This window comes from Protopterus annectens, chromosome 3.part1, assembly GCF_019279795.1.
Source record: "Protopterus annectens isolate FY-2018-M chromosome 3.part1, PAN1.0, whole genome shotgun sequence".
NCBI classification, from domain to species: Eukaryota; Metazoa; Chordata; order Ceratodontiformes; family Protopteridae; genus Protopterus; species Protopterus annectens.
In genome coordinates, this window is record NC_056732.1 from 310,443,178 (window position 1) to 310,470,475 (window position 27,298).

General features: G+C 39.7%; 1 protein-coding gene across 2 annotated transcripts in view; it reads right to left on the reverse strand.

The window, feature by feature from the left end:
• Nucleotides 1–27,298, reverse strand: part of RBMS3 (RNA binding motif single stranded interacting protein 3) — a 3,568,139-nt gene that overhangs the window by 72,513 nt on the left and 3,468,328 nt on the right. For both annotated transcript variants that reach the window (XM_044066764.1, XM_044066763.1), the window contains exon 11: nt 4,220–4,330. In XM_044066764.1, the coding sequence (XP_043922699.1) occupies nt 4,220–4,330 (111 nt within the window). The remainder of the gene's footprint in view (nt 1–4,219; nt 4,331–27,298) is intronic.

The window sequence follows — 27,298 nt, forward strand, 5'->3', positions numbered from 1 at the left end:
CAAAGAAGATCTCTCCAAGAAGTCTCGAGGCAACAGCCTTCTTTATTTTTTCTTTCCTTCTCCTTTAACATTTGAATTTTGGCGGTTAGAAGCTCGTACTAGGGAATCTGCAGCAAGCTATGATAACTGTTCACGAGATACACATGATGTGCATTTTGTGAGAGAAAAGAAAAACAGAATATGTTACTCAAAAGCATATATATGAAGTACAAAAAAAAAAAAAAAAAAAAAAACTTTGCCCCGTTTTATATAGATATAAAATTCTCTGTAACTATCAATTTTACTGGCCAATGTATCCGATATCAAGCACACAAACCCTCCTGTCACTGCAACACACACTCCACCAGCTTTCATCAGAAAATACCTCTCCTTTTTCCTCTCCATCAGCAGATGGACCCACAAACCACATTTAGTAAAGACACAAACCTCTCAAGTGTATGAGAATGTATTTTTACATGTCATGATGGATTCTTAGAAAGAAAACAATCTTCTCTATTATGATAAAGAACAATTTCCAATACTTTTTAAACTATTTAGAACAAGTCACATTAAGTTATATCCATTAGATCTAAAAGGACCCAAGCATAACATGACATTTAACAGGAGAGAAAGCCCACTGATGCAAAAAAAAGGGGCTACACTTTCATTTAATTGCACTGAGATGGGGAGCTTTCATTTCACTTATCGGAGCGATATATATCATTGGAATCTAATACACATACACATACAGTATCTGGTATTAAGTGGGTTCTTGTTTTAACCAATATTTCTATGGTATTGATACACTGCCCCTATGTAGTTGTCAACTAAGAATACACTCTGTCTAGGGAAGATTAAGAATTTTAACATCTATGTTTAACATTCTAGCGTATTTGTGTTAAAGGCTTTTAAATAGCAAATAAATAAATTAAATAAATAAATAAGCATACTTAATAAATATTAAACGATTTTTACCTTAACATGTATGTTTTTTCCAGAAGTAGGTGATTTATAGCATGAACATTTTGGGATATGAAGGGATTGTGGAAGAGCTTCATTTGCATTATTTATCCTTAAGCTTCTTGCTTGTTTTATCAATTGATAACATTTTTCCATTTGTTGCCTGCCTTTTTAAACTAGGTAATGCGATGCCCATATCTTCAGTATTTTCCAAAATCTTATTCTTTTTCACATATTCAGAGGCATCATCAAGATTATTAAATATTTTTATTCCTTCAGATAGATGTATTTTAATTCTGGCAGGAAAAATGATTTGTGCTTTAATTTCAGCTTTCTTCAGATTTTTAATGAGAGGAATGCAGGCTTTTCTTTTAGTTATTATAGCAGAGGTATAGTCATTGTCAAATTTTATGTTTTGGCCATTAATTTGTATAGGATTACCTGCTTGAGATGATAAAAATTATACAATAATGGATCTTGAAGCATTTGGATTTTTTGACACAGACATATTTGCCAATGACATGTGAGCTCTCTCTATCCCATAAGAGAGAGATTCAGGTAGGTTTAGTGTCTTAGGCAACCAGTCATTCAAGAATTGTATTGTGTTATTTCCTTCTATTTTTTCTGGTATGCCGTATATTCTAATATTATTTCTTCGTGACCTTGATTCTAGGTCCTCCACTTTATCTGAAAGTGTGGTGTTTTGCTTTAGTAAGAAGTCAATCTGGTTATCATTCCTGTTGTCTTCCATCTATTTCATTAAGAGATTCTTCAATTTCTGTTATCTGGTCTGTGTGTCTTGTAATTATCTCCTTGAATTCTTCAATCTGCTTTCTATTTTCTTTCTTCATGTTTTCCATGATTTTTTCTAGATTGTCCATTTTCATGGAAAGATCTTGAATACTAGATATTATTGTTTGTAATTCTTTCTTCATGGAAGTTTCCTGGAGAGAGGTTTTTGAATGACTCATGGCTGAGAGAGTCTGTTATATTCAGCTGCTGTACTTCTGACAGGATGTAATTCACTTTCTATTCACCAAAATTTAAATATTTGTAGAAAAAAATAATCCACTGTATCTAAATATATAGGTGAAAGAAAACTTAGATGTTTTTAAAATAATATTAAGAAAATTTCCTGTCAGAGAAATTTCTATTAAGCAGAGCATCAAAAAAGTGCTGTTATCTCTCTGACATCTTGGCCACACCCCCACAAAACAATAATTTTGACCTTCTAACTCACTGAGACTAAGACAAGTTGCTATAATGGATTTGCTGACTTACGTGTCTAATGTAGAAACAATTAGAATGCTGTCAGCAGTTTATGGATCAGTAAAGAAATGCTGGTAAGCGTAATTTGCTGTACATTCATATACTAACAACTGAATGTCAATACATAAATAAATAAATAAATATGTGCCCATATAAAAAATGGAATAACCACACATAGACCCCCTTCAGGCATTATTGTGGTCACAAGGGAAATATAATATATATGAAGATCATAAATAAGTCGTTCAGCCAACATGTTTAGGGCTTTGGGAGGAAAGTATAGTAGACATAATAGGAACATGCATACTCCACAGTGACAGTAACCAGAGATCAGGACTGAACCGCAAGACTTGGAGATGAAACATAGAATCATTAAACCAGTGAGTCACTGCACTGTCACATAGTTTAAAAATAATTGCTAAACATAAAACCTTGACTGGGACATTTTTCTCAGAAGACAGACAAACATCAATGATGCAGAAATAATTTAATGACAGAAAGTTTTATAGATTTGAGTAATGCTCTAATCACTGCTAAAGGATATGAGAAATTATCCATGTTAAAACAACTGGTGGATGTTTACATGGATTGAAAAATATACAGGTGTATGAAGTACCACATGATTCAGGAGTCTGGGTATATTATACTTGTTCTGTCAGGCCAAGTTCCCTAACCTCCTCAGTCAAATATGCTAATCATTCATATTCTTCTCTGTGATTCTGTCTCTATAAGCTACCTGCCAGTGTAAGGAGATCCAGTCAGAAAATATTTTGACCCAAAACGTTTCATGAACAGAAAATGAGTTTGTAATTATAAAATTAGGATAATCTGTTGAAGGCTGATTTTCTCCTCTAACAAAAGAAGGCAAAGTAATTGGCATATGTGCATTTTCAATCTATGATGTCATGAAAAGAAAGAAAATTGATGTCCAGTGCAAGAACAAAATGATCAGGGCACAGACTCTGTGTTGATGGATTTATCCACTCCTTGCATTGGTATAGGGAAACTTCAAACCTGTGGCTTTCATTGTAATGTAGTCAGAATTTACATTTTAAATGGTTTACTTTTCTCCATTGGTGCACAGGGATAAGAATTAGTGTTTGATGCTGGTGACGGAAGTTTGATTTCAGGCATCCTGACACATTTTAGAAGGATGCTGTTGGACTGTTTACTAGCCATCCGATAATGCAACAACTGAAACTTTCCTTAATTTAAACAAAAAAAAAATGTAATGCACCTAATATATGTCCTGGGCTCACTACAGATTCAGGAAGATGAGCATACTTACAGCCTGATGAATTAACCTTCAGGTATGTGGAAAAAACATAGGTAATTCCACCCCCCCCCCCGGTGAAATGACAAATCTGTAAGACTCTGCATTCCACCAGATACATCCTCTACTGTATACATATCAGGGTGAGATTTGTGGTGGAAATTAGAGGGTATAAAAAGGAGAAAAGGAAGGAATATCCTGTGTGAAATTACATATTTGGTGTTTCATGAAAAAAGATTTAGATATATCACAAAAAACAAACAAGAAAGAAAGAAAGTCTTTTTGCATGATGTAATAAGAAATTCATGAAATGTACCACAAACTTTATAGCACTGTTGAATGCACTCACTTGTATTTTCTACCTTTCTACCTTAAATTTTACAATAAAAATAATTGTGTCTGTTGAAATGCAAATATGCATAAGCCATCATTCAGTTCACTGTGGTGTATTGCAAAAGTGAATACTTATATTAGTACATTAACTACCTTATGAAATCACAATCCTGGAGGGGAGGAGAATTTTAGGAGCAGTCGTAAAACTGTGCTTTTCTAGCGGCAAATAATTTTGTTTTCACAGCCACAAAAAGAAAAAAAAAGAAAAATGTGCTTTGCAGCTTTTCTAATTGTATCTAATCCACAGAGAAAAGCAAGACTGGTGAGAACATAGATTCCCTTGAAAATGAGAATATCAGGTTCTTTAACAAATGCGATCAAAATTACTGGCATAGCCACACTTACCGTCCCTGTTGTACCCAGTGATAAATGGTTCATTTGCTGGGTGAGAGGCCCCATCATACTGGCAGGCTGCATGGACATGGTATGATCCATAGCAGGTGTTATTACAGCACCCTGTGAAAAAAATAAAGATAGACTTTATCACAAACAACATCCTCTAATTCAAAGATCAGGCCTCAGGAAAGTAAAGATTTTGGAATATTGTTCTATCCCTTAATATGTTGGGGTAATACTGTGCTTGAAGTAGGAAACATCAAACATAGTTTACATTATTTTATAATATACATAATGTAGTATAGTTAAAAGCTATAGATAATGATCACTGCTGTACAAACAAAAACATGCACAGAAAAAATAAAAAGACCCCTAAGGCTCTTATCTGGTGCTGTTTAATGCATTCTGTTAACTCTCTCTGTAAATGTTTTACATCCATTCTATTGTGCATGTTTTGAAAAGACTTGGGTGGATGTGTCTGTTATTATGTGATGCTTTGGTTTTGGCTAACAATCAAGAGGTACTCCATACAAGGTGGAAGTGTCACTTTGACATTTCTTCATCTGCATTAGATATCCTTAACCAGCCAGCTTTTGCTAAACTACTTTTTTCTTTTTGCTGTATAAAATATATTCAGTGTTGTAAGACTATTTTATACTGTTTTACAAAGCCGCTGTATTTTCAGGTTATTTTTCAGTTTTGCTACATCATTACTCTCCTACCATTCTCAAAATACTTAACCAGCACTCACAATCTCATCATCAATTTGACATCATGCCCCATTTTTATTGATGCCTTGCATGAAGAATATATATTATTTATGAGCATAGGTGCAAAATGCTTTTGATATCTTGTGTTCCTGCACAATATATAGAGAAAATATACTAATGTTTCAATCAAGGCACAGCAATATTAAGCCACTGGCTAATATATGTAATCTATAACAAATCCATAGTAACCTATCTAATCCTATATTGATTAAACTTAGTTTATGTTGGTTTTATACAACCTCCTATATTTTGAATTAAGCCTTGAAATTAAACTAGCATTGCTTGATACCTATGTAAATAATTAATCCAATATTGTTCACAGACATACTTTATAATGTTAAATATTTCACCAAGTTATTTCAGATATCTTCTGTTTTCTTATGCCCAATTTATTTCAGTTACTGTTCATTACCCATTTTGGGTCAAGTGATTATGAATATCTGCTTTTCTTTTTTAATGTTAGTTGCATAATACTCTGGCCCAGGTTTTGGTTGAAAAAGATCACTGATCCGCCCATTTACTAAGTGAGAATTGTAAATAAAGTACATATTGGAGCAAGAAGTTAAAAGTGTATGGCATTTGTAGCTTACATCTTGGCATTTTCTTGGTTATTTTCCAAGGCAAAACAAAGAAAAAACAAACTGCGTGTCTGCAGAGACAACAACTGTAAGCTCTTGGATAACCCAAATGTACTTCGAAACAAAATTAAGTACTCCAAAAACATTTTGTGATGCACACTTTCATTTTATTAGTAAAAACGTCTTCAGATAAGTTCATCAGCATTTTCAAGCTGCTTATATAACCTGGCCTTGTTACATGATCTCAAGCCTCTTGCCCCCACACAACAAATTTAAAGTGACAACACCTTAGTTACATGCAAAAACAATATCTGGTGGAAAATATACTTAAAAGCATTTAAAAAAAAAACTTTTTTTGTGCAAACCAATATTAAATCTTAAAATATTCCTTGTATAAATATTCCCCAGCAAGACACAGATTTTATAACACATTTTATAAAACATCCACGGTGTTTATCTTTGCAGTGCTTTTATTTTTAATAAACAATGTATAGAAGTTTGTTCATTTAAGCCTGGACACATACTTGTATTCAAAGTCAATTGCTAGAAACGTTCTCTTTTCTCCAATAATAGTGGCCAGTGCCCTCCCTGTTTATTGTTATTAACTTTCTCTGAAATTACAAACTTAATATGTTGTTCAGGGTGAGCTTTTAGATGTTTAACCAGAGTGTTATTTTCATTTTTTGTCTTTAAATCATACACATGTTCATATATATATATGCCCCAGGATTCAGTAAGGTTCTGTGCAGGGATAGCTTATTCTTGCACAGAAGTGACCGTTTAGGAGCAGCATGGCAGCGTGCCATGCATAGTAATGAAGGCACACTGCCTCAGCTCCTAAATGGACATGGAATGTAGATGAGTGCAGTGGGAGTGTCTGAGAGCAGAGCTCTCACAATATACATGCCCCCGCAGTCAAGAACTGCTGTTTGGCAATTAAAATGAGCAAGACCGCTCATAGGTGGTTGCATACCCCCAACAGTATAGATCAATGTAGAATGTCCAGATATATTGGGACATACATCTGGCCTGTCCCTTTGTACCCTGCCAAATCACTGGGATGATCTCATCAATGAAGTCTGAAATAATGGCAAAAATACGAGTGTCAGACTTCAAATCCATCAGAAAATGTACATAAAAACAAATCCCGCTAGCCTAGCAACACCCCAAGTTTATAAGAGCAATATTTAAAATATAATATAAACTTTTTTTATCAAACAGATTAAATTTAACTGTAGGTGCGTGGGTTTTCCCATTGCTTAGCTATGCATACTGTAGCTTAAATGCCACAAGAAGATAAATATCAAGATACATGCAAATGAAGCAGTACTGCAATAGTGTAGTGGTCAGAGCATTTGCCTTACGAGCAGTCATTCCCGGTTTGATTCTAACTCCAATAAATTCCATTTTGCATGTCAAATCACTTCATGAACAATATTTTTTGTTGTATAACCTACTAAATAACATGTATTTATGAACTGGAGTACTGCATTAAATGCAGATGTGAGGTGTCAGTGTGATAATGTTGTAAAATCCACAGATAAACACAAGTGCCCCATACAGTATATGTACACATGAACCAGGGATACAAATCAAAGGTATAATGTGTAATGAATGATAAATCCACAGTGTCCAAATCCACCACCTTCCCAAGAACCATGTTACATGTCTGTCTAAATTAGCGCGGGGGTAAGCGGGAGTAAGCACTTGTAAGCAGTACTAAGCGGGTATAAGCCTGTTTGCGCAGGGGTAAGCAATGCACGCACAGGTGAAGCACTACTGAAGCTAACTCTCTGTAAGCATATTTAACTGGAAGTTAGCATTGCTTACCATCGCGTAAACCCACTTACAATTGCTTAAAAGTACCTTAATTGCTCTGTATGCAACAGCCACTGTTCTGCCCAGCAACAAAATAAATAGCCCTTGCAGGTCTTGAACCCAGTACCCTGTACATTATAGTCACAGTAGGTAACCAGTAAGCCATCACAGCAGTATATAAGATTGAGGTATCACCAAACATATCCTCACTATAGGAAAATAAAAAATAACACGTGGAGGGAATCTACATACAGTTTTATGTTGTATAACCTACTACATAACATAAATATGTGAAATGGAGTACTGCATTAAGTCCAGATGTGAGGTGTCATTGTAATAAAGTGTTGAAATCCCACAATAAACACAAGGACCCCATACAGTGTACGTACATATGAATCATGCATACCAAACACATATATAACATGTAATGAATGATAAATCAATGCCAATCAGCAAATAGTGTGCAAATTAAAAATTAAGCAATGCTAAGCATTGCACATTCCTGCTTACTAGGTATAAGCAATGTGTAGGCCAGCTAAATCAGTTTGCTCATTAGTATATCCCTTTAAGCAATGCCAACCTTAGGTAAATAGGTTTGCCCATAGCGTAGCATTTTCAAAACTGTCCAATCATGGCAAGGTGTGGGACATTGGCCCTATTTAAACCCTCAGGCAGGAATACATCTCATAACTGGCTGTAGCTTCCTCCTGTAGGCACTATGACCAGTGTGGGTGAAGGAGTGCACTTCCAGGTGCAGCGCTGGGGCATCCAGGAGTCCAAAGTCATAGCAGAACTCCTTGTTAAAGACCATGACCAGAGACTGTTGAAGGGCCAGTACCAGGGCTCCCAATATAAAGTGGAAGCCTGGGACTGTCTCACCCATGACCTCACCGATGCCAATGGCATCCCTCAAACTGGTGAGCAGGTCAGACATCATTAGGCTGATCTGAAAGGAGAAAGAGGGAACTCTTGGATCAGTGGATCCAAGAGGCTAGGCAGATGGGTGATGTCCAGGCCGTGTGTAAGTATCAATCTACTACCTGTTTAATAATTGCCAGCTCATGTAGATTATGGATAGGTATGGGTACATATTCCTCTTATGTCTTTGACAACGGCAGACGAGTGGGCTGTGAACCGGTAAGCCCATGCCTGTAGATTGCAGAGGTTGCATCTCGAGACAGGTTAGTAATAATCTTGCATGTACTGTCATAACAAATAAATCTAAAAGTAGTAGAAATTTAATTGCCAGTATAAAACCTGTATTGTGTATGGCATGTACTGAATAAACCAGACAATATGGCAGGAGGAGTCTCATATAAGTTGTATGTAAATAAAAGGTTAACAGCCTGGCAATAAAAGTCTAACTGCTGTACTGCTTGTGTTTACTCTGGTATCATATGGTAATGTAGTGTTGCAATCTCTTAATAGTACTGTTGTATTAAGCACTGCTATCCACACTGCTGCGTAAATAAAGTGTGTAGGAATGTCTGTATATGACTGTTGTAATCACAAGAGGTCATATTGTACAACTGAGAGAGACTTAGAAAACAGTGAAAAGATAGATAACATAACCCAAATAGCACACTCAACTGAGACGTGAGTTGTATTTTTAGCACACACAGCCATGGTTCGAATCCTGCGAGTGGTAGTAAGCTGTATGCAGAATCATACCCCACAACTGTACAGATATTGTCAGAAAGTCCAGATAATTGGTGTAAGTCCTCTGCCTGTCACCCTGTTCTTCTGGCAAATCAGTGGGATGATCCGAGAAGTTTAGGCAGCAAATAATAACACACAGCTGATTGTCAGACACCATAACTGTCAGAAATATATCCATAAGAACAAACCTTTCACTCTAGCAACTCACCAAAGTGTTATGAGAGCAATAAGCAAAGTATGTCCCAACTCCACCCCCATGTTGTGAAGCTATGACAAGAGTGTGTGCAGTAACAGAGTGAGACGTATGTGCATAATAATAATGTGGAATCTGGTAATATGTGTGACACCATTCAGGTAGTGTTAACAAATACTCCCCCCACAGGCCTGTCAGATACAAAAACTGTGCCTAGAAATAAAAGATTGAAATCTTGGACTGGTACTGTTTAGTCTGGTATTGTATGACAGTGCTAGTATTGTAGTATCTCTAACTAATAAGGTATTACTCATCACTGTCATCCACACAGTGCTACATAATAAAACTGTCTAGGAAACCCTGTATAAGAGTTTTGTAATTACAAGGTCAGATTGTAAAACCACGGGAGACTTAGAGAAAGAATTCAGAAAAAGATACACAGCAAATATTGATATAGCACACCCAACTGTGATGTACACTGTTTTATTTTAGCACACACAGCCATGGTTCAAATCCTGGGAGTAGTAATAAGCTGTATGCAGAATCATACCCCTCGACTGTACAGATCTGTCTGGAATGTCCAGAGAATTGGCCCATATCTGCTGGCAGTTACCTTGTCCCACTGGCATATCAGCGTGCTAATCTCTGACATTTAGGCAGCATTTAATGTCATATAACTGACTGTCAGGCCTGTAAAGATTTGGAAAATGTGCATGAAAACAAACCTGTCATTGTACAACTCGCCAAAGGTTTATGAGGGCAACAGTCAAAATATGTCCTGGTTTCACCTCCATGTTGTCAAGACATGCCCAGAGTGCATGCAATAAGAGATGGAGAGGTATGTGCATAACATCAACATGGAATCTGGGGATATGCATAGAAACAGTCAGGTAGTGTTAACAAACAATAAATACCTCCACAGGTATACCAGGTAAGAGGTGTATACTGCAGGTAAAACACAGTTTATGTATATAGTTGTCTACAGCCATACCACTGTCCAAACTAAGGCCATAGGGTAGTGTAATAATGCCTGTAAGGTACAGATCACAGCACTGACTAGGAAAGTAATGAGAACTACAGGGATATACAAATTAATTGACACCCCCCCCGATCATATCTGCAGCAATAAACTAAATACACAACTCAATCGGTATGTGCACTATTAAATCTACTTTTGGGACATATGTCCTATTGTTTGATAAATACTGAAATTTGTTCTATGCATGTGCCATGTTGAAATACTCCCACATTGGTGGTATGCTGCCATCAATGTACCTGCATGCTGTTGTAATGACCACTGTGGTTCCATATATGCATGTGTTCTGTTTGCTATGCAACTGTTCCATATCTGGTGTTTCAGGTTAATGGGAATATCTATGTTTGCTGTTGTACCTAATCCTGAAATGTGTTGACTATTACTAACCCACATATGTTTTAAAACTGAAACACCATGGCACATTTGGGAAGGCCGGTCTCAGCAGACCCACCTTCTTCCACCTCACCTGGCTGTGTCACCAGGCATCAGCACGTCTGGGTCCCAACCCAGGACCTCCTCATCCTCTAGTCCTGCACCACCTTTGGGTGGAACCACCTCAGGAGATGGGGCTCACCCCCCCGGGAGCGGGCACAGACAGGATACTGTAACCTGTCATCAGGTCCAGAGTCTGGTGTGTAGTGAGCTCCGCAGGGAGTTTAGAGATCTGCTACACCAGCTTGAGGGCTGCGTGGTGCATATAGAGGGTCAGCCTACCCCTCCTACTTAGCACCAGGCACAGCCACCTTTGGGGCCATGAATATGCAGTGGTGACTGTCCATAGGTGGGGAATCACAGTCCCACTGTTTCCATTAGGGGCTCATGGGCTTCTGACTTCCAAACACCCCTCCCCATCCAAGGTGTTTACCCCCTATGTGTGTCATATACTGCCCCTGTATGCTGTCTTGTCTGTCTTGTCTGTTATCCTACCCAACTACATCCCAAAATATACCTACTATCCCTCCCCAACATCCCACTCTCACCTTAAAAAAAAGGGCAATCTGTTCCCAAAAAAAAAATGTCTCACCCCATACATAGCTGTCCATTTTGCACGTGTCCACTGGAGAAAGGTAATCTTGTCTAAATGGCTTCACAATATATTACTGTTGTACTCACCCCTCTCTCAGGGGTATGAGTGTCCAAATCTACCTCCAAATCAGTGTATATGCACAGCTGTTGCTGTAGAAAAAATGGGCAGCTGTGGACCTTCCCTACACCCATCCTGCACATCCCTAGTTATTTCCCCTACTGTCTTTCCCTCTTTGGGCCCTTTTTCACCACTTTCCTATCAACCCTTTTTCATCTCTTTTAAAGAAATTAGTGTGGGGAGAAGCGGGAGTAAGCACTTTTAAGCAGCAGTAAGCGGTTAAAGCTTGTTTGTGTTCGGGGTAAGCAATGCCTACACAGGTTAAGCAATTAAGGAGCTAACTGAGTATAAGAAATTGTAACCGGAAGTTAGCAGTGCTTCCTTCGGCAGAAAACCACGCAAACCCGCTTACAACTGCTTAAAAGTGCCTTAATCACTCTGTATCTAATGGCCCTTGTTCTGCCCAGCAACAAAATAAACAGCCTTTGCAAGGCTTGAGCCCAGCATGTCAGATACACATAACCCTGTTTTCACAAACATAGCATCCAGCACAGTCATTCAATAGTACAGGAAATGTATTTATACATGTAGATGTATATGTGCGTGTGTGTGTGTGTATATATATATATATATATATATATATATATATATATATACATATATATATATATATATATATATATATATACACACACACACACACACACACACACACACATCTACATGTATAAATGCATTATATTATATACACATATATATACATCTATAGAGATGTATGTCTACATATATGTATATATATATATATATATATATATATATATATATATATATGTCCAAATCTACCTCCAAATCAATGTATATGCACAGCTGTTGCTGTAGAAGAAATGGGCAACTATGGAACTTCCCTACACCCGTCCTACACATCCCTATTTTCCCTACTGTCTTTCCCTCTTTGTGCCCCTTTTTCACCACTTTCCTATCAACCCTTTTTCATTTCTTTTAAAGAAATTAGCATGGGGGTAAGCAGGAGTAAGCACTTTTAAGCAGCAGTAAGTGGGTTAAAGCTTGTTTGCGTGGGTTAAGCAATGCCTACACGGGTTAAGCAATTTAGAAGCTGAGTATAAGAAATTGTAAGCGGAAGTTAGCAATGCTTACCTTGGCGCAAACCCACGCAAACCCGCAACTGCTTAAATGTGCCATAGTCACTCTATATTTAATGGCCCTTTTTCTGCCCAGCAACTAAATAAACAGCCTTTGCAAGGCTCGAGCCCAGGACGTCAGATACGCATAACCCTATTTTCACAAACATATCACAAACATATCATGCAGCACAGTCATTCAACAGTACAGGAAATGTATTTATACATGTAGTTGTATGTGTGTGTGTGTGTGTGTGTGTGTGTGTGTGTGTGTGTGTGTGTGTGTGTGTGTGTGTGTGTGTGTCTGTGTGTGTGTGTGTATCTATCTATATATATATATATATCTGTAGCAATATATATATATATATATATATATATATATATATATATATATATATATATATATATATATATATATATATATATATATATATATATATATATATACAGAGCAGATATATATATATATATATATATATATATATATATATATATATATATATATATATATATATATATATATATATATAAACATATGTAAAACAGAACATAAATACATATATGACCAAAGGCAACATTAATGGGCATAAGGGGGCCCAAGCTAAATACCTCATGTAAGTATTGATATCACCCCCTCCGCATAGTCAAACAGATCTACCCTGCAACACAATATGATGTCAGGATGGTGTCAATAACATATTGTGCAGTACTGTCTGGCTACCATAGGGAATGTACAATGTGGAAGCAATAAACATTCCAAAGATACATATACATATACAAATACACACACATACATGCAGATATATATATATATATATATATATATATATATATATATATATATATATATATATATATATATATATATATATAGATAGATATATAAATATATATATATATGTAAATACACATACATACACATAGATATGTATAGGAAGATACATATTTAGAGGTTGCACAGCATATTGAACAGCCAGTATTCCTACAGTTTCCACCTTTTCAAATGGACAGTGTATGATTCACTCATACAAAAGACAATTGTTGCATGAAACATATACCCACAGAGAAGTCAAAGGATATGACACCACACACAGGTTTGCATACATAAGAAATATTTATTTGTGTACTATTACAGCTGTGTATGCCATGTCATATAGCTGTTAGGTCTTTAATGCAACTCTCAAGCAGATCATTTTATACAGTAATCCAAAAGCATAACATATGTTGCTAGTACAACAGTAAAGAAAGACTAGGCCAGAGGATTACAATCAATCAACAGTAAGTAATGCAGATGTATAGTTCAGCAGCCTCAAATTAAACTCTGTACTCAACCCCTAGGGTAAAAAGTATTAAGTTGCCACAATGAGGATGTATCTGTTACATAACAATGCTAAATTGAAAACATCACTTTCACACTGACAAACAGAACGGTCTGTATGACTGTAAGTACTAGGCCACCAATGTTCCCTAGGTGAAACGTATGAAAAGTTACAGCCATATATCTTAAGGTAGCTTACTGCCGATATCCCTCACTTGTAACAGCCTAGGTTATATATGGTGCATACCCCTCCACCATAGACTGACTTACAGGGGCATATAACACTGTTACATACACTGACATCTGGACTGCAGAAGGGCACCTATGTTTTGTGCAGCTGTAGCCCATATATATATATATATATATATATATATATATATATATATATATATATATATATCTGGACCCTACCCCACAATATGTGTGGGGACCACAACAACACTGGAATGATGGCAGGAATGGCAGATGACATAATCACAGGCCACTACATATTCTCTTACTGCATGTCATATGGACAAAGCCTGGTATATAGGCAGAGGTCAGAGGCCGGAACACAAGGCCATATGTGAAATATTGTTGTTATACACTGAGAAAGTTGCTGGTGTTACAGGATAGTTTGCAACATACTCTTAGTCAGGAATATGAAGTCAGAAACACAAATGTATGTAGCCATGTACTGATAGCACTCAACAGACAATGCCAGTGATATATCTGACACAAGATCTGTGTGATGGACAGACAAAACATAGCAGGCAATCCTCTGGCCATCATGTGGATAGGCCTACAGTTGAAAGATATGCAGACACACTGCATTCCATGTTAAACTAGTATGTACACACAAACCCTGTAACACTGGTGTTATACAATGCATATAACAACACTACTCACACTGTCTGTAGGTCTGGAACCTTATTCAAATATGTAGCTGGCCTGAGTCTGCAAGTCCTCTTGTAAGAGGTATTGCTACCTTCTGTATGTAGCATTGCTACCCACACACAGGAAGGATGTCCTCCATACAGGAAAAATAAAGGAACCACACCCACATGATGTAGGGATTTATAGTAGTGGGTTGCCATGACAGTGGTAATTGGAAGTACTACACAGCATGCTGCATGCAGGTAGCAAGTGGTGGACACTGATTTGTGCAGAGGTCATCACCTGATCATGTGCATCACCTACAAAATCCATGCTGCAATCTATTCAAAGCAGCTCAATCCATTTAGTGGAGAGAGACTGAGATAGAAATAGAGAGAGTGAAAGCAAAAAAAAAAAAAAAAAAAAAAAAAAGCAAATATAAGAAACAAATTAAAAAAACACATCTATCCAGCTATCCACACAGCAAACTATCCAGAAGAGACATAATTCCAACAACAGGTATGTGAAGTAGATATATATATATATATATATATATATATATATATATATATATATATATACCTGTAACTGAATGTAGAACTTGGTCCATAATAATGGGTTAGATGATGTGGAATGATTTATGTGTGCCCTCAGGTGTTGTAATGATGTCCAGCTGAACAACTGCTATGGACAATAGTGTCTCTCCATGTGGGCAGTGGACCATACCTGTCAACTGTGCAGATCAGCACTGAGTAACAAGATGTAAGCCATCATATTGCGTGTTGTGTAATGCAAGACATGTATATTAGTGTGGCCAATAGCTGGTGGTGGAAGTAATGCCATTATGATGGACATGTGGGTTCCAGAGCCTGTAATGTAGCATGCAAAATTGCCACTGGTGTGTAATAGGCTTACCTGCAATCTGTCCCTATATATAGCCCCCTAATGTTAGGCTGTGTCCACATGTGGCACCTGTCTGTGTTGCAGCAAGGCAGAACAGTGCAGCTGTGCAGGAAGGAGAGTTAGAGAGTGTGGACCGGATGTCTGAATGCACCCCATATATATAGAGGTATATATATATATATATATATATATATATATATATATATATATATATATATATATATATATATATTCATATATCTATATATATATATATATATATATATATATATATATATATATATATATATATATATATGTATCTGCACATATATGTGTGTGTGTGTGTGTAGATATATATATATATATATATATATATATATATATATATATATATATATATATAAAATATGTATATTTACACACACACACACACACACACACACACACACACACACACACACAACCCATAATATATATCTACAAATATATAGAGAATATATATATATGTGTGTATGTCTACATATATACAAACACACACACATATGTATATATATATATATATATATATATATATATATATATATATATATATATATATATATATATATATATATATATATATATATATATATATATATATATATATATATATATATATATATATATATATATATATATATAGAGGATCACTACTAAATCCTGAATACTTACAATACCAAAGACTGGAATCCTGAGACCAGATACCCAAAATGATGAGAAGACCGGAAGACCAGAAGCAAGAATTTCAAAATCGTGAAGTACAGAGATGTCAGGAGGTTAGGTAATTATCTATATTTGGTTGTGTTGGTTAGGGGCTTTAGTGTGTGTTGTGACTGTGATGTGTGTGTGTGTGTGTGTGTGTGTGTGTGTGTGTGTGTGTGTGTGTGTGTGTGTGGGAATGTAGGCTTTTGGTGGTGTTTACGTGTGTTTGTCTGTATAGTGCAACCTTGGAGTTAGAATATTTAAGTAGGGGGGTGTGGGGGGCACAGCCCCCACAGGGGGGGTGCAGGGGGGCTTGCCGCCTGCTTTTATGTAGTGTAGGTTTGTGTGTTTTATGTTTTGGATGAAGGTGTGTGTATGTGCATGGTGTATGTTTAGTGTAGTGTTTGGGATTTTAAATTTCACGCTTCGGGTCTTCCGGTCTTCTTGTCTTTCGAGTATCTGGTCTCGGGATTCCGGTCTTTGGTATTGTAAGCATTCGGGATTTAGTAGTTATCCCATATAAATACATGCCCCCACTTTTGAATAGCAGTGCTGCATGATATGTGTGAAGGAACATCACACATATCAATACACACCCATATTATATATATATATATATATATATATATATATATATATATATATATATATATATATATATATATATATATATATATAGCAGTAAGTGTGTGCAAAATGGATGGTTATGTCAGATGTTAACCTCATGTTGGGAACACATTGCCCTTGTTTGTGAAGGTGGGTTAGGAATTTGTGGAAGGATAGCAGGTACATGTGTGGAGGTGGGTTGGGTTGGAAGATAGAGAAGACAGCCTACAGGGGCAGTATATGAGACATGTCATGGGTAAACACCCTGGATGGGGAGTGTTGTCTGCAATGTGGAAGCCCCATGAGCAACCATGGCCAGTCACAACATCAGCTTAATGTCCCTGAAGATGCCTGGGTTGGAGGGTGAGTAGGAGGAGCATGTGGACCCTGTGAGTGTGTATTGAGGGCCTCAGGGTGCTGTAGCACATCCCCCAAGTCTCTGTGGAGCTCCCTATGCACCAGACCCTGGACCTGACCTCGGGTGACAGAATCATGTCTGTGTGTGCTCCCGGGGGGTGAACACCATCCCCTGAGGTGGTTCCACCTGAAGGTAGTGCAGGACCAGTAGATGAGGAGGCCCCAGGGAGGGTCCCACACGTGATGTGGCCTGGTAACATGGCCAGATGAGGTGAGAGAGGTGGTTTTGCTGGCAACTGTTCCTTCAACATGCTGTTGTGTCACTGTTATAGCACATATGTGGGTAGTAATAGTCCACACGTTCCCGGATCATGTCCAGCAGCATGCATAGATATCCCCAACAACACAAAACAACAGATGTGAAGCAATCACATAGCAAACAGACCACATGCATATATGGAGCCATAGTGACTGGTACAATGGCATGCAGATGACATTGTCCGTAACAGGCCACCAATGATAGTGTCCCCACAGAGAACATTACTACAAACACATAGCACAAAGTGTTGTACAATATGATATATGTCCCAATGGTAGGTATTCTGCAGATATACCTGTTGAGTTGTGATCAGATTGTTGTTGCAGATATGGTGGGGGGGGACAGAGATTTGTATTAAAAACTATGATAACCTTGCTGTTTGAGGTTCTCAGACCTGTTTCCCTCTTTATGTCTTTCAGGAAAGATGTCCAGGGACAGGCTTCGCATTTATACAGCGGAGGAGAATGATGTCATCATCTCACACCTGTTGCAGCACTACTAGGTGTTATTCAGCTGAACAGCCCATGAGCAGCAGGAGTGGACTGCCTGTGGAACGATCTTGTCCACAGGGTAAACGATGTCAGCCTGCATAACTGCAGTTATGAGCAGTTCCGGCATCGTTGCACAGACCTACTTTGCAATGCTCGTCGGCGTGTTGCTGCAGTCAGGGGGTATCAGCTTGCAACAGGGGGGTTCATGCCATCCAGCCCCCCTGACACATGTTGAGGAGCTCCTTACCAGCCATGGGGCACCTGCCCACCCACACACAACACCTGGCGGAGAGCATAGTGGAGGTGGGTGCTACATATACAGTGGCAGCGGAGCATGTAGGTAAGGCCACAGGACACATCAGTAGACCACTGTTGCGTATCCATCTGCATCTGTACAGTTAGATCATGCATATGTGAGGTGACATATATATATATATATATATATATATATATATATATATATATATATATATATATATATATATAGTCTGTTGTTGCGTAGTAGTAATAAACAGATGTGCATAATATGTTATATTGTGGGCTTGTACTCTTACTGTACTATAATGCTGCACCCATCCTGTACCAATGCCACTGCTGTGGCTACTGACATCACATCTCTCACACACTTATGTAGGTTCCTCTGGTATACCTCCAGGGCAGCAGCCTGCAGGTGGTGAGTATGGTGTTTGTTCAGGTTTGCCAATACACCGGTCATGTTATGGCCATGGTATATTCCATGCACGCATTTAATACACCTACCCATGATGCATGCCGTACATGTTCGTGTATTGTTGCTAACTGCACTGCATCACAGTGGTCACCATGATGGTGTATCTGAAGGGTATATCAGACTCCAGCAATATAACTAACATCCTGTCATGGCAAAATGTGTGCACAGAGATGAACATAATGGTGGGACAAATGGCGTACAGTAGGGACATGTGTGAAACATCACCCTTATACAGTGCTACAACAGTGTATATACCAATTTTACAATGGCAGCTGTTACAGATCTACACTACGGTATTCACATTACTACAGTCCACAACCCTTATAACCTGCAATGTGGCCCTAACATGAACAATGAGTGTGTAATATGGAATTGTATGTTAGGGCACCAAATATGGGGAATACATATCTTCACAAATACTGGAAGCATATGTGTGCACACATTCCAGATAAAATATAGTGGAAGGAGCTGTTGAGGTACTGGCCACAAGCATTTGTCATGGAAATGCACCTCCCAGTAAGTACACATGTCCCAATGTCACACCAAGAAATGGTCTGCTGTCCAAGACGTTTGGCCATCAAATATGCCCACTTACCTGCAACAGAGGCAGCCATGGCTTGCACATATCTTACATGCCATGGCGTGGACCCCATACCCAACAGATAGCACCGATGAGTTGGACATGTAGCCATACCTCACCACTGCATATACCAGGGTAAACAGTGCAGTCATGTATGTGGCAAGGATGTATGGGACAGGAATAATGTAGGAAATAAACAGATGGTCATCCAAGACAGATGATGTCACATGTAGCAAACCAGTCATGCAGGCTGCCTAGTAACATGCCACAGCACAGAGGAAGTTGCAGGACTGTCTAGCAAGTACTAGCTGTGCAGTACCCATGTCAGTAATTGCCTGGACTCTGCAAATTTGTGGCCCATGGGTTAGGGTAATCAGATGGGAGAGTTGTACCATGGAAACATCAGCCAGGCCTCTCTACAGGTAGCATATGCATAACAGAAAAGGTCCCCAAAAGGCATGTGTTGCAATGTGTACTGGTGTAAAAAGACCACATTGGAAACCTACAGACAGTATTAAGTAAGATACATGTGCTGCACAACCAACACCTCACCCCACCTCAGGCCCACCATGCCCATCTGTACCATGCCAGTGCCAGTATACACCTGTATGTCTGTCATTCATTAGCTGGGACTAGGCTGTTACACGTGGTGTTAAGTGTTTTGGACACTACAAACTGACACACATGTACACCATAGTTGTCAAGCATCTGCAAAAAGGCTGAAGGTGGGAAGGGGTGTCATCATGACACAACAGTGCACTGCAGCAGGGACTCAGAGGATGCTACAAATGGCTGTATCTGCACACAGTCAGGGTCAGGAACTGTGGCAGACATAAGCCTGACTCCACAGCAATAGTGGCCGCAGCGTGTGAACTCCAAGGGATGTACACATGAGTTGACCTTGCAATCATGCAGAGTTAAGGGACATGTGTAAGGCAGATTGACAAAATACTGGCAAATGTAGATGGCCCATGCTAGTATACCCCTGCCAGGAATAGTGACTGCTGTAGTACACATAACAGTAGGTGCAACAAACCATCATGATAAGGGCATGAACACATATGCACCCATGAAATGTATGCATCTCAACCAGCATCAGTACAACTTACACATTTGTTTGACACTGCATTTGATTGTACAGGTCATATGTCACATATCAGGCTCATGTAATGTTAACATATGCAGTAACGTGGTCCCATGGCATATCAAGGAAGAGGGGATCATATCAATAAGGGTGTGTATACTCCCCATAGCCATGGTAAGGATTGACGGTTGTCAGTGTAATTGTATCGTTTGGCCATACATGCACCACTGATGATGACATCTGTAAATCAGACATCAGGCATTCAAAAATATCATCTGTCCACATATCATCCCAGGTATGTGTCGGACAAACACGTAGGGGCTGTGAGCAGCAGAGCAGACATAACTGACACAGTAATACACGTTCAACAATGGTGTGTACACCTATGAGTTATGGTGCACAATACATGGCAGGATGCTGAACAGGTGCACAGCAATACTGTGTACATGGGTGCAGTGTTTTCCAGGGGAAGGGGCATCAACTACTAACACAGCCCATGCATCACACACATATATACTGTTGCTAGCATGGATTGACTATAGCTGCACTGCATGCTGTTGAGTACCATATGTTATGCATGTTGACAGATGGGTGATGGGAGGTCTGTGTGTAATATATTCGTGCAACCTCACCTGTAAGTGTGTGTGTGGGGGAGGTTATTTTGTCTGTAAGTGCAATCTGGTGGAGTGGTGGGGGGGGTTGATGTATGTTGAATGCATGTGTGTGTGTGTGTGTGTGTGTGTGTGTGTGTGTGTGTGTGTGTGTGTGTGTGTGTGTGTGTGTGTGTGTGTGTGTCCATGTATGCACATGTGCAATTGTGGGGTTGTTCATACATCTCGATTCCCTTTGAAATCGTGCAGTACATGGACATGGACTGACACCTGAGACACCAGGAATACTTGTCTGATATGTAATCTCAGGACAGCTGATAGTATAATAAGGTCTGTAGCATGGAACATGCATTGGGAGGGAAACTAGACACCAGATATACTGTTATAATTGCAATCAGCAGAAAAGTGAAAGAATACCCACATATGTAGCATTACAGATGCATTGGGGAATTATGAGACAACAACAGTGAGTGTAGCCAACTATTACTGTTGTCCTCATAATAAGTTAATAAAGCAACAGATCTTGCATCTACTGAGCAATAGTTAACATATGCCACTCCAGTGTGTGACATTATTGAGTGACTGTAGTAGCCCCTAACATATGGGGGCCATGATCATGATGTCTGGACAAATCCAGAGTGAATACTGGATGACAGCAGTGAGTCCTTGTAAAACCGACTCCAATCAAGTCAAGGAGGTAATGGAGGAACATGTCATGTTTTGTGATCACTTGTCTAGGCAATTAGAAGAATGATAAGTTAATGATTGGTATTAATGTGTGTAAGTTTCCAAGTGTGGTACAGGATGGGGAGCTTAAGAGAATAAACTTGGGACAGTCTGTAAACTCAGGGACAGGTAAGTTTTATGGCAGAATGTCAGTGTGTGTGTGTGTGTGTGTGTGTGTGTGTGTGTGTGTGTGTGTGTGTGTGTGTGTGTGTGTGTGTGTGTGTGTGTGTGTGTGTGCACATGTGTGTGTGAGTGTGTGTGTGTGTGTGTGTCTGTGTGTGTGTGTATACTGTTAAGCAATGACGTACAAGTCTTAATGTGCATTCCTTGCTTTCCCCTCACAGGTGGCGAGGTGGGTCAGGGTCCCTCCTGCAGGGAATCTGATGCTGGTGTCTATACAAACACTGAAAATGTTAATAGGTGTGTTGAGACACAGGTGGGGTTGTCAGAGGCTGAAACTGCACCATCATTTGACATCCCCCTGTTATCTAACCCATACCCGCACACAGTCACAGTGCCTATAGATACCCCATCACCAGTGGCTATAGCAAAAGGACAGTTGGCGGTTGGTGGCAGTGCACAGGACAGTGTGGCATCTATGGCTGCTGTGTCTGGACACAGCAGCCATAGCCAGATGTCTGGCAGGGTACCACATAGGCAGATGTACAGGGATGCTCATGGGAGGGCTGCTGGCCATCGTCCCCCTGGCAGACATACCACATCTGATACCACCAGACGCATGTTTCAGGCTGTCATGGAAGCACAGGCACATAAGGAACGATACACCAGACAGGGTCTGAGGCTGCAGAGGGCTGCTCTTTCAGCTGTAAGTGACAAAATCCATGATCTTGCAGGTGCCCTCTGTTATTTTACAGAGGTCATGGATAGACAGTGGGGTGAGATGGTGGGACACCTCAACTGTGGATTGTCCATGCTAGTGCATGCAGTGGGAGTGGTGTGATGGCCACGTGGACATAGGCCAGCAACACCAACAGCTGAAGGTTGATGTGGACATGCAAAGACAGCAAGCCACTCCCGTAGTGACAGTACCAGCCCTGGCACTGTGGGGGGGGGAGCTGTCCACACCACACCACAGCAGGCCATGTGTACGTGGCTCTGGCCAGTCCCAGGAGGGACCTGGTTCCAGTGGACATATGTCATCATCAGGGGAGAGTACCATATTGAGGTTTGTAACTGGACATGCCCGGAGAACCTCTGGTAGGCACAGTGCTCATGGCCTTCGCTGGAGGCAGTGAACTGCACACCCTGCCAGGTATGGTCTGCAGCTGTCCAGCAAACACCTGTATAGAGCAACCACATGGCAGAACTGTGTGCATGCATACTCACACACAATACAAACACACCTAGGGAAACCCCATACATACACACACCACATCACCATGGCCATATATGTAATTAAAACCCCTCACTCACATACATGGTGTCAAAAGTATGGCCCAGCCTAGGTCTTGGCAAACCAACGCATATGATGATACATGTGCCACATCCCTGTCATCCATAACATCAATGCAGGGACAGGCTAATATGGTTCCGATGCACATGGTGACTGTACTACAGTGTACCAATGTACTGCTGTGTAACATGTTGTCAGCAGTAACGTTTAATGCTTACACCTTGGCTGAGCCATATCCTGGGTACAGGTGAACACACGTCACAGGTCTGTATAACAGTTACTGCCTGTGCCAAGCAAAAACTCAATTTGAATTTTCAACTACTGAGAACTGGATGCTTCAAAACCACCTCTCCCTAAATGCCAATAAATCCAAAATCCTACTTTCTCCTCCTCAAGAACCCTCCCCCTAGACAAATGCTCATTCAATATTATCAGCCATACCAACTCCACCATAGAAGTTGTCCCTTTTGCTAAACTTCTTGGGGTTACTATTGATGAACACGCAAATTTCGATATACATATTCAACTAAATATTAAGAAAACCCATCAGAAACTTGATATGCTATATAGAAACTCCCACTTTTTCTCTCCTTCTACAAGGTAAACACTTGCCATTACCTACTTCCTACCATCACTACTGTACAGTGCACCCCTACTAACCAACCTATCTTCCACCATCTCTTCAAAACTAGAAATCTGTTACAACAAAATCTCTAAATTCACAACTAAATCTAACTACTCCTCCCACTACTGTTCATCTCTCCACCTGCTAAAGTGGCTAGAACTTCCCAACCACATTGACTACCTCTGACTCACTACAGCTCACAAATTAATTTTCAAACCAACTACATGCCCTGCTCTAACAAATATCTTACCATTTTACACCCATCACAGAGCCCTAAGATCTTTGCACCAAAATCTTTCTGTATACAAACCAAAATTTCCCGCTGGTCAGTTTCTCCTATCCTTTTCCTTAGCCAAAAAATGGAACTCTCTCTCACCCTCTCTAATAATCTATGAAAGCTTTGAACACTTTAAAACCCAGCTCTATTCCTACATCTCCCATAATTGGAAATATAATTGCACTCTACCTACCTAAAATGCTAAGACTCTTCTACATGTACTTCAACATGTACCTCCTCTGCATGTACCTCTACTCCATGCTGTTCTCCTAAACAGCTGCCTCTTTCTGAATCTAACATTCTCCTAAATAGCTGCCTCTCTCTGAATCAAAAGTAATATTACATCAATACCTTAAATGTATATATTGTCAATATTGTACATAGTTTTCTATCTCTACTCACTTTCCCCAGCTGGGAATGATTCTCTTTACTACCAACATATAAAGGTTGATGCTATCTAACTAAGTCAATCAACTCGGCCATGTATGCACTCCACTTTTTCTACTATTCAACTGCCCCTATCTCTGAATACACCAGAATCATGAATGTATACATAGCAAATAATGTACTTTCCACCTTTATTTCTCCCCTATTCTACTAAACTTATATTTGCTACAATACTTCAAATATTAGTTTTTACAACTATTTACGGATGATTTACAATTGTTAGTTTTTATAACTATGTACACATTATCTATTGCCTCTTTCAACTTAAATGCTGTACAAATGGTTCTCTAATCAACTATGTAAGTATGTAATGACCTTTCTTCAATTTTGCATTTGTACTTTGCTACATCTCATTATATAATTCTATTTTTTGTTTTACTTGTATGTAATATGGAGCTTTTCTCCCTGGGCCTCCACTGAAAACGGGCTCCTTGAGCCCAGTGGACCTTCCCGGTTATCAAACTGGAAATAAATAAATAAATACATACATACATGTCAGGAAGTGTAGCTGTCCAGCCATGTTGCATTATAGCTGTTAATAACACTGATTGCGATCTCCATAATTTTATCCATTGGTGTTTTAGGTTTCCATGTGTCAGCAAGAGGATGGTCTGCTGTCATATCTCACAAGGGATATGGCACTGTGGTGACACCGTGGCTGTGCCATATCCTGGGTACAGGTGAACACATGTCACAGGTCTGTATAACAGTTACTGCCTGTGCCACATGGCCGATAGGTCTGGGGGTGGTGTATACAGGTGAGTGCATGGTGGCTGCTGTTAGCAGCCCTTCTACAATGGACAATGGTAGTTGTACTGGGTGGTACACACCACATGTTTGTGTATAACACACACAGAGGCTTTGGTGTTGATGCACCACACAGAGAATACTGGAAACATGGATGTATGTACCTGTGCAAGGAACCCATTGTAGCCTATGTAATTCCAACAAGTCACACTACGCAGAACAACACATTGTGGAATAAGCAGTCAGCTAGTTTAATGTCATTGACAATGGTACCAGCAGGGTATATGTCCCCATCCCTAATATAGTGCAATCCTCCACACAGTAAACATATGTGTGCTGGTGTGGGTGGCACACCCCTACCCTTTGGTGGGTGAAAGGTGCTGTAGATCCACAGATAGTGTGATAAATACCTAACCTGTTAACATGAACTGTACAGTATTACAGCCAGCTATATGAGGGGGATACACTCAATGGTAACTGCAATGATGTTGGCTGTGTCCACAACAGCCACACCCAGCTATATATACCAACCCCAGTATTGCTGCACACCTATACAGTGGGGAAGAGGCCATTTATACATCTAACAGTAATTGTGATGGAATGTATGTCCACAGGATGATACCTGTAACATGTTAACATATGCCACACAGTTCTTGGACAGATGACCCCCTGGAACATGTGTATTGTGCAACCTGAAGTAGATCCCTCCACATACAAGCACACTCTTACTAGACAACACTGGGACTAGACTCCTACCTAGGTATGTAGTACTACTGATGTGTGTAGCTTCAATTGCACACACCACACAGCTTTTAGGATGAGGTGTGTTCCAGGTTACATGTTACATGCAGAACATCCCCAGGCATGTACAGTATGGTAATGGGGGATGTAATGGTTGTATATGGGCAATACATGGTGTGACATACCGTCATATACACATTGACAAACACATAACAGCCAGACACACATCTAAGAGACCTGGGCCTATCAGTGCTAACTACCTTGTCAGTGTGTCCATTGTGTTACAGGTAGATTGCAACCAGCACATGCATGACTGGGCTGGATAGTGTTATCAGTTACCTGTATGGTTGATGGCGACAGTGGTCACCATACAGTGCTACATGGGACATGCACTGGGAGTACCATGGTGTAATGACAGTATACCCAGCACCCACACTTCACTGTGGATATTGTACGCACTGGAACCCATGATGACACTCTGACATACACACCATCACACATTGATCAGGACTGCAATAAAACCCATTGTCCATCCCAAGAGTGCTACTACAGATATATGCATCTAATGCACATGCCACAGGCATAGTAGGGTGATTCATTGTCATGCCTCTCCTATGGGCAGTAACATCACTATACTTAATACTGTGTGGCAATGCGTATTGTAATAGGAGTATGTGGCTTCGGAATGCTGTACCCTACATATATACACACATGCACACATACACAAACTTGCCAGAACTCAGTGGGTATCCCATGCCTATCAACCCATTTGTACAACAGTGTTGTGCTGGTACTGCAAGGCCCAGGTAGCCCCTAGGGAGAGGAGTGCAAAAAGGTACATGTAATGTCTGGTACAGCAGCAGCCACATCTAACTATGGCAATGGGTGGTGAGGTAGGTGTGAAGGGCCTCAGGGTATTCCCATCTACAGGTCTACAAACACACAGACACTGAAATTCTTAGTAATGCACACATACACATTTGTCAGTACTGGGGTGCATCGGTGCAGATCTTCATAGGTGTGTACCAGGCTGTTGTCCATGGAGAGATGGGAAGTATAGAGGATGTGTGTACAGGGGTATCATGCCACCTGCCATGTGCCAGCAGGCCATCTATCAACAGACACCACTGTGATAACCCTCAGGGTGAGAGTGACATGCACCGGCCAATCATCTTGGTGCCTCCTGCAGAGGGCCAGTGAGCTGCTCCAGTTGACATGTATGCAACATGTATTACATAACATGGTTAGTGTCTGTCT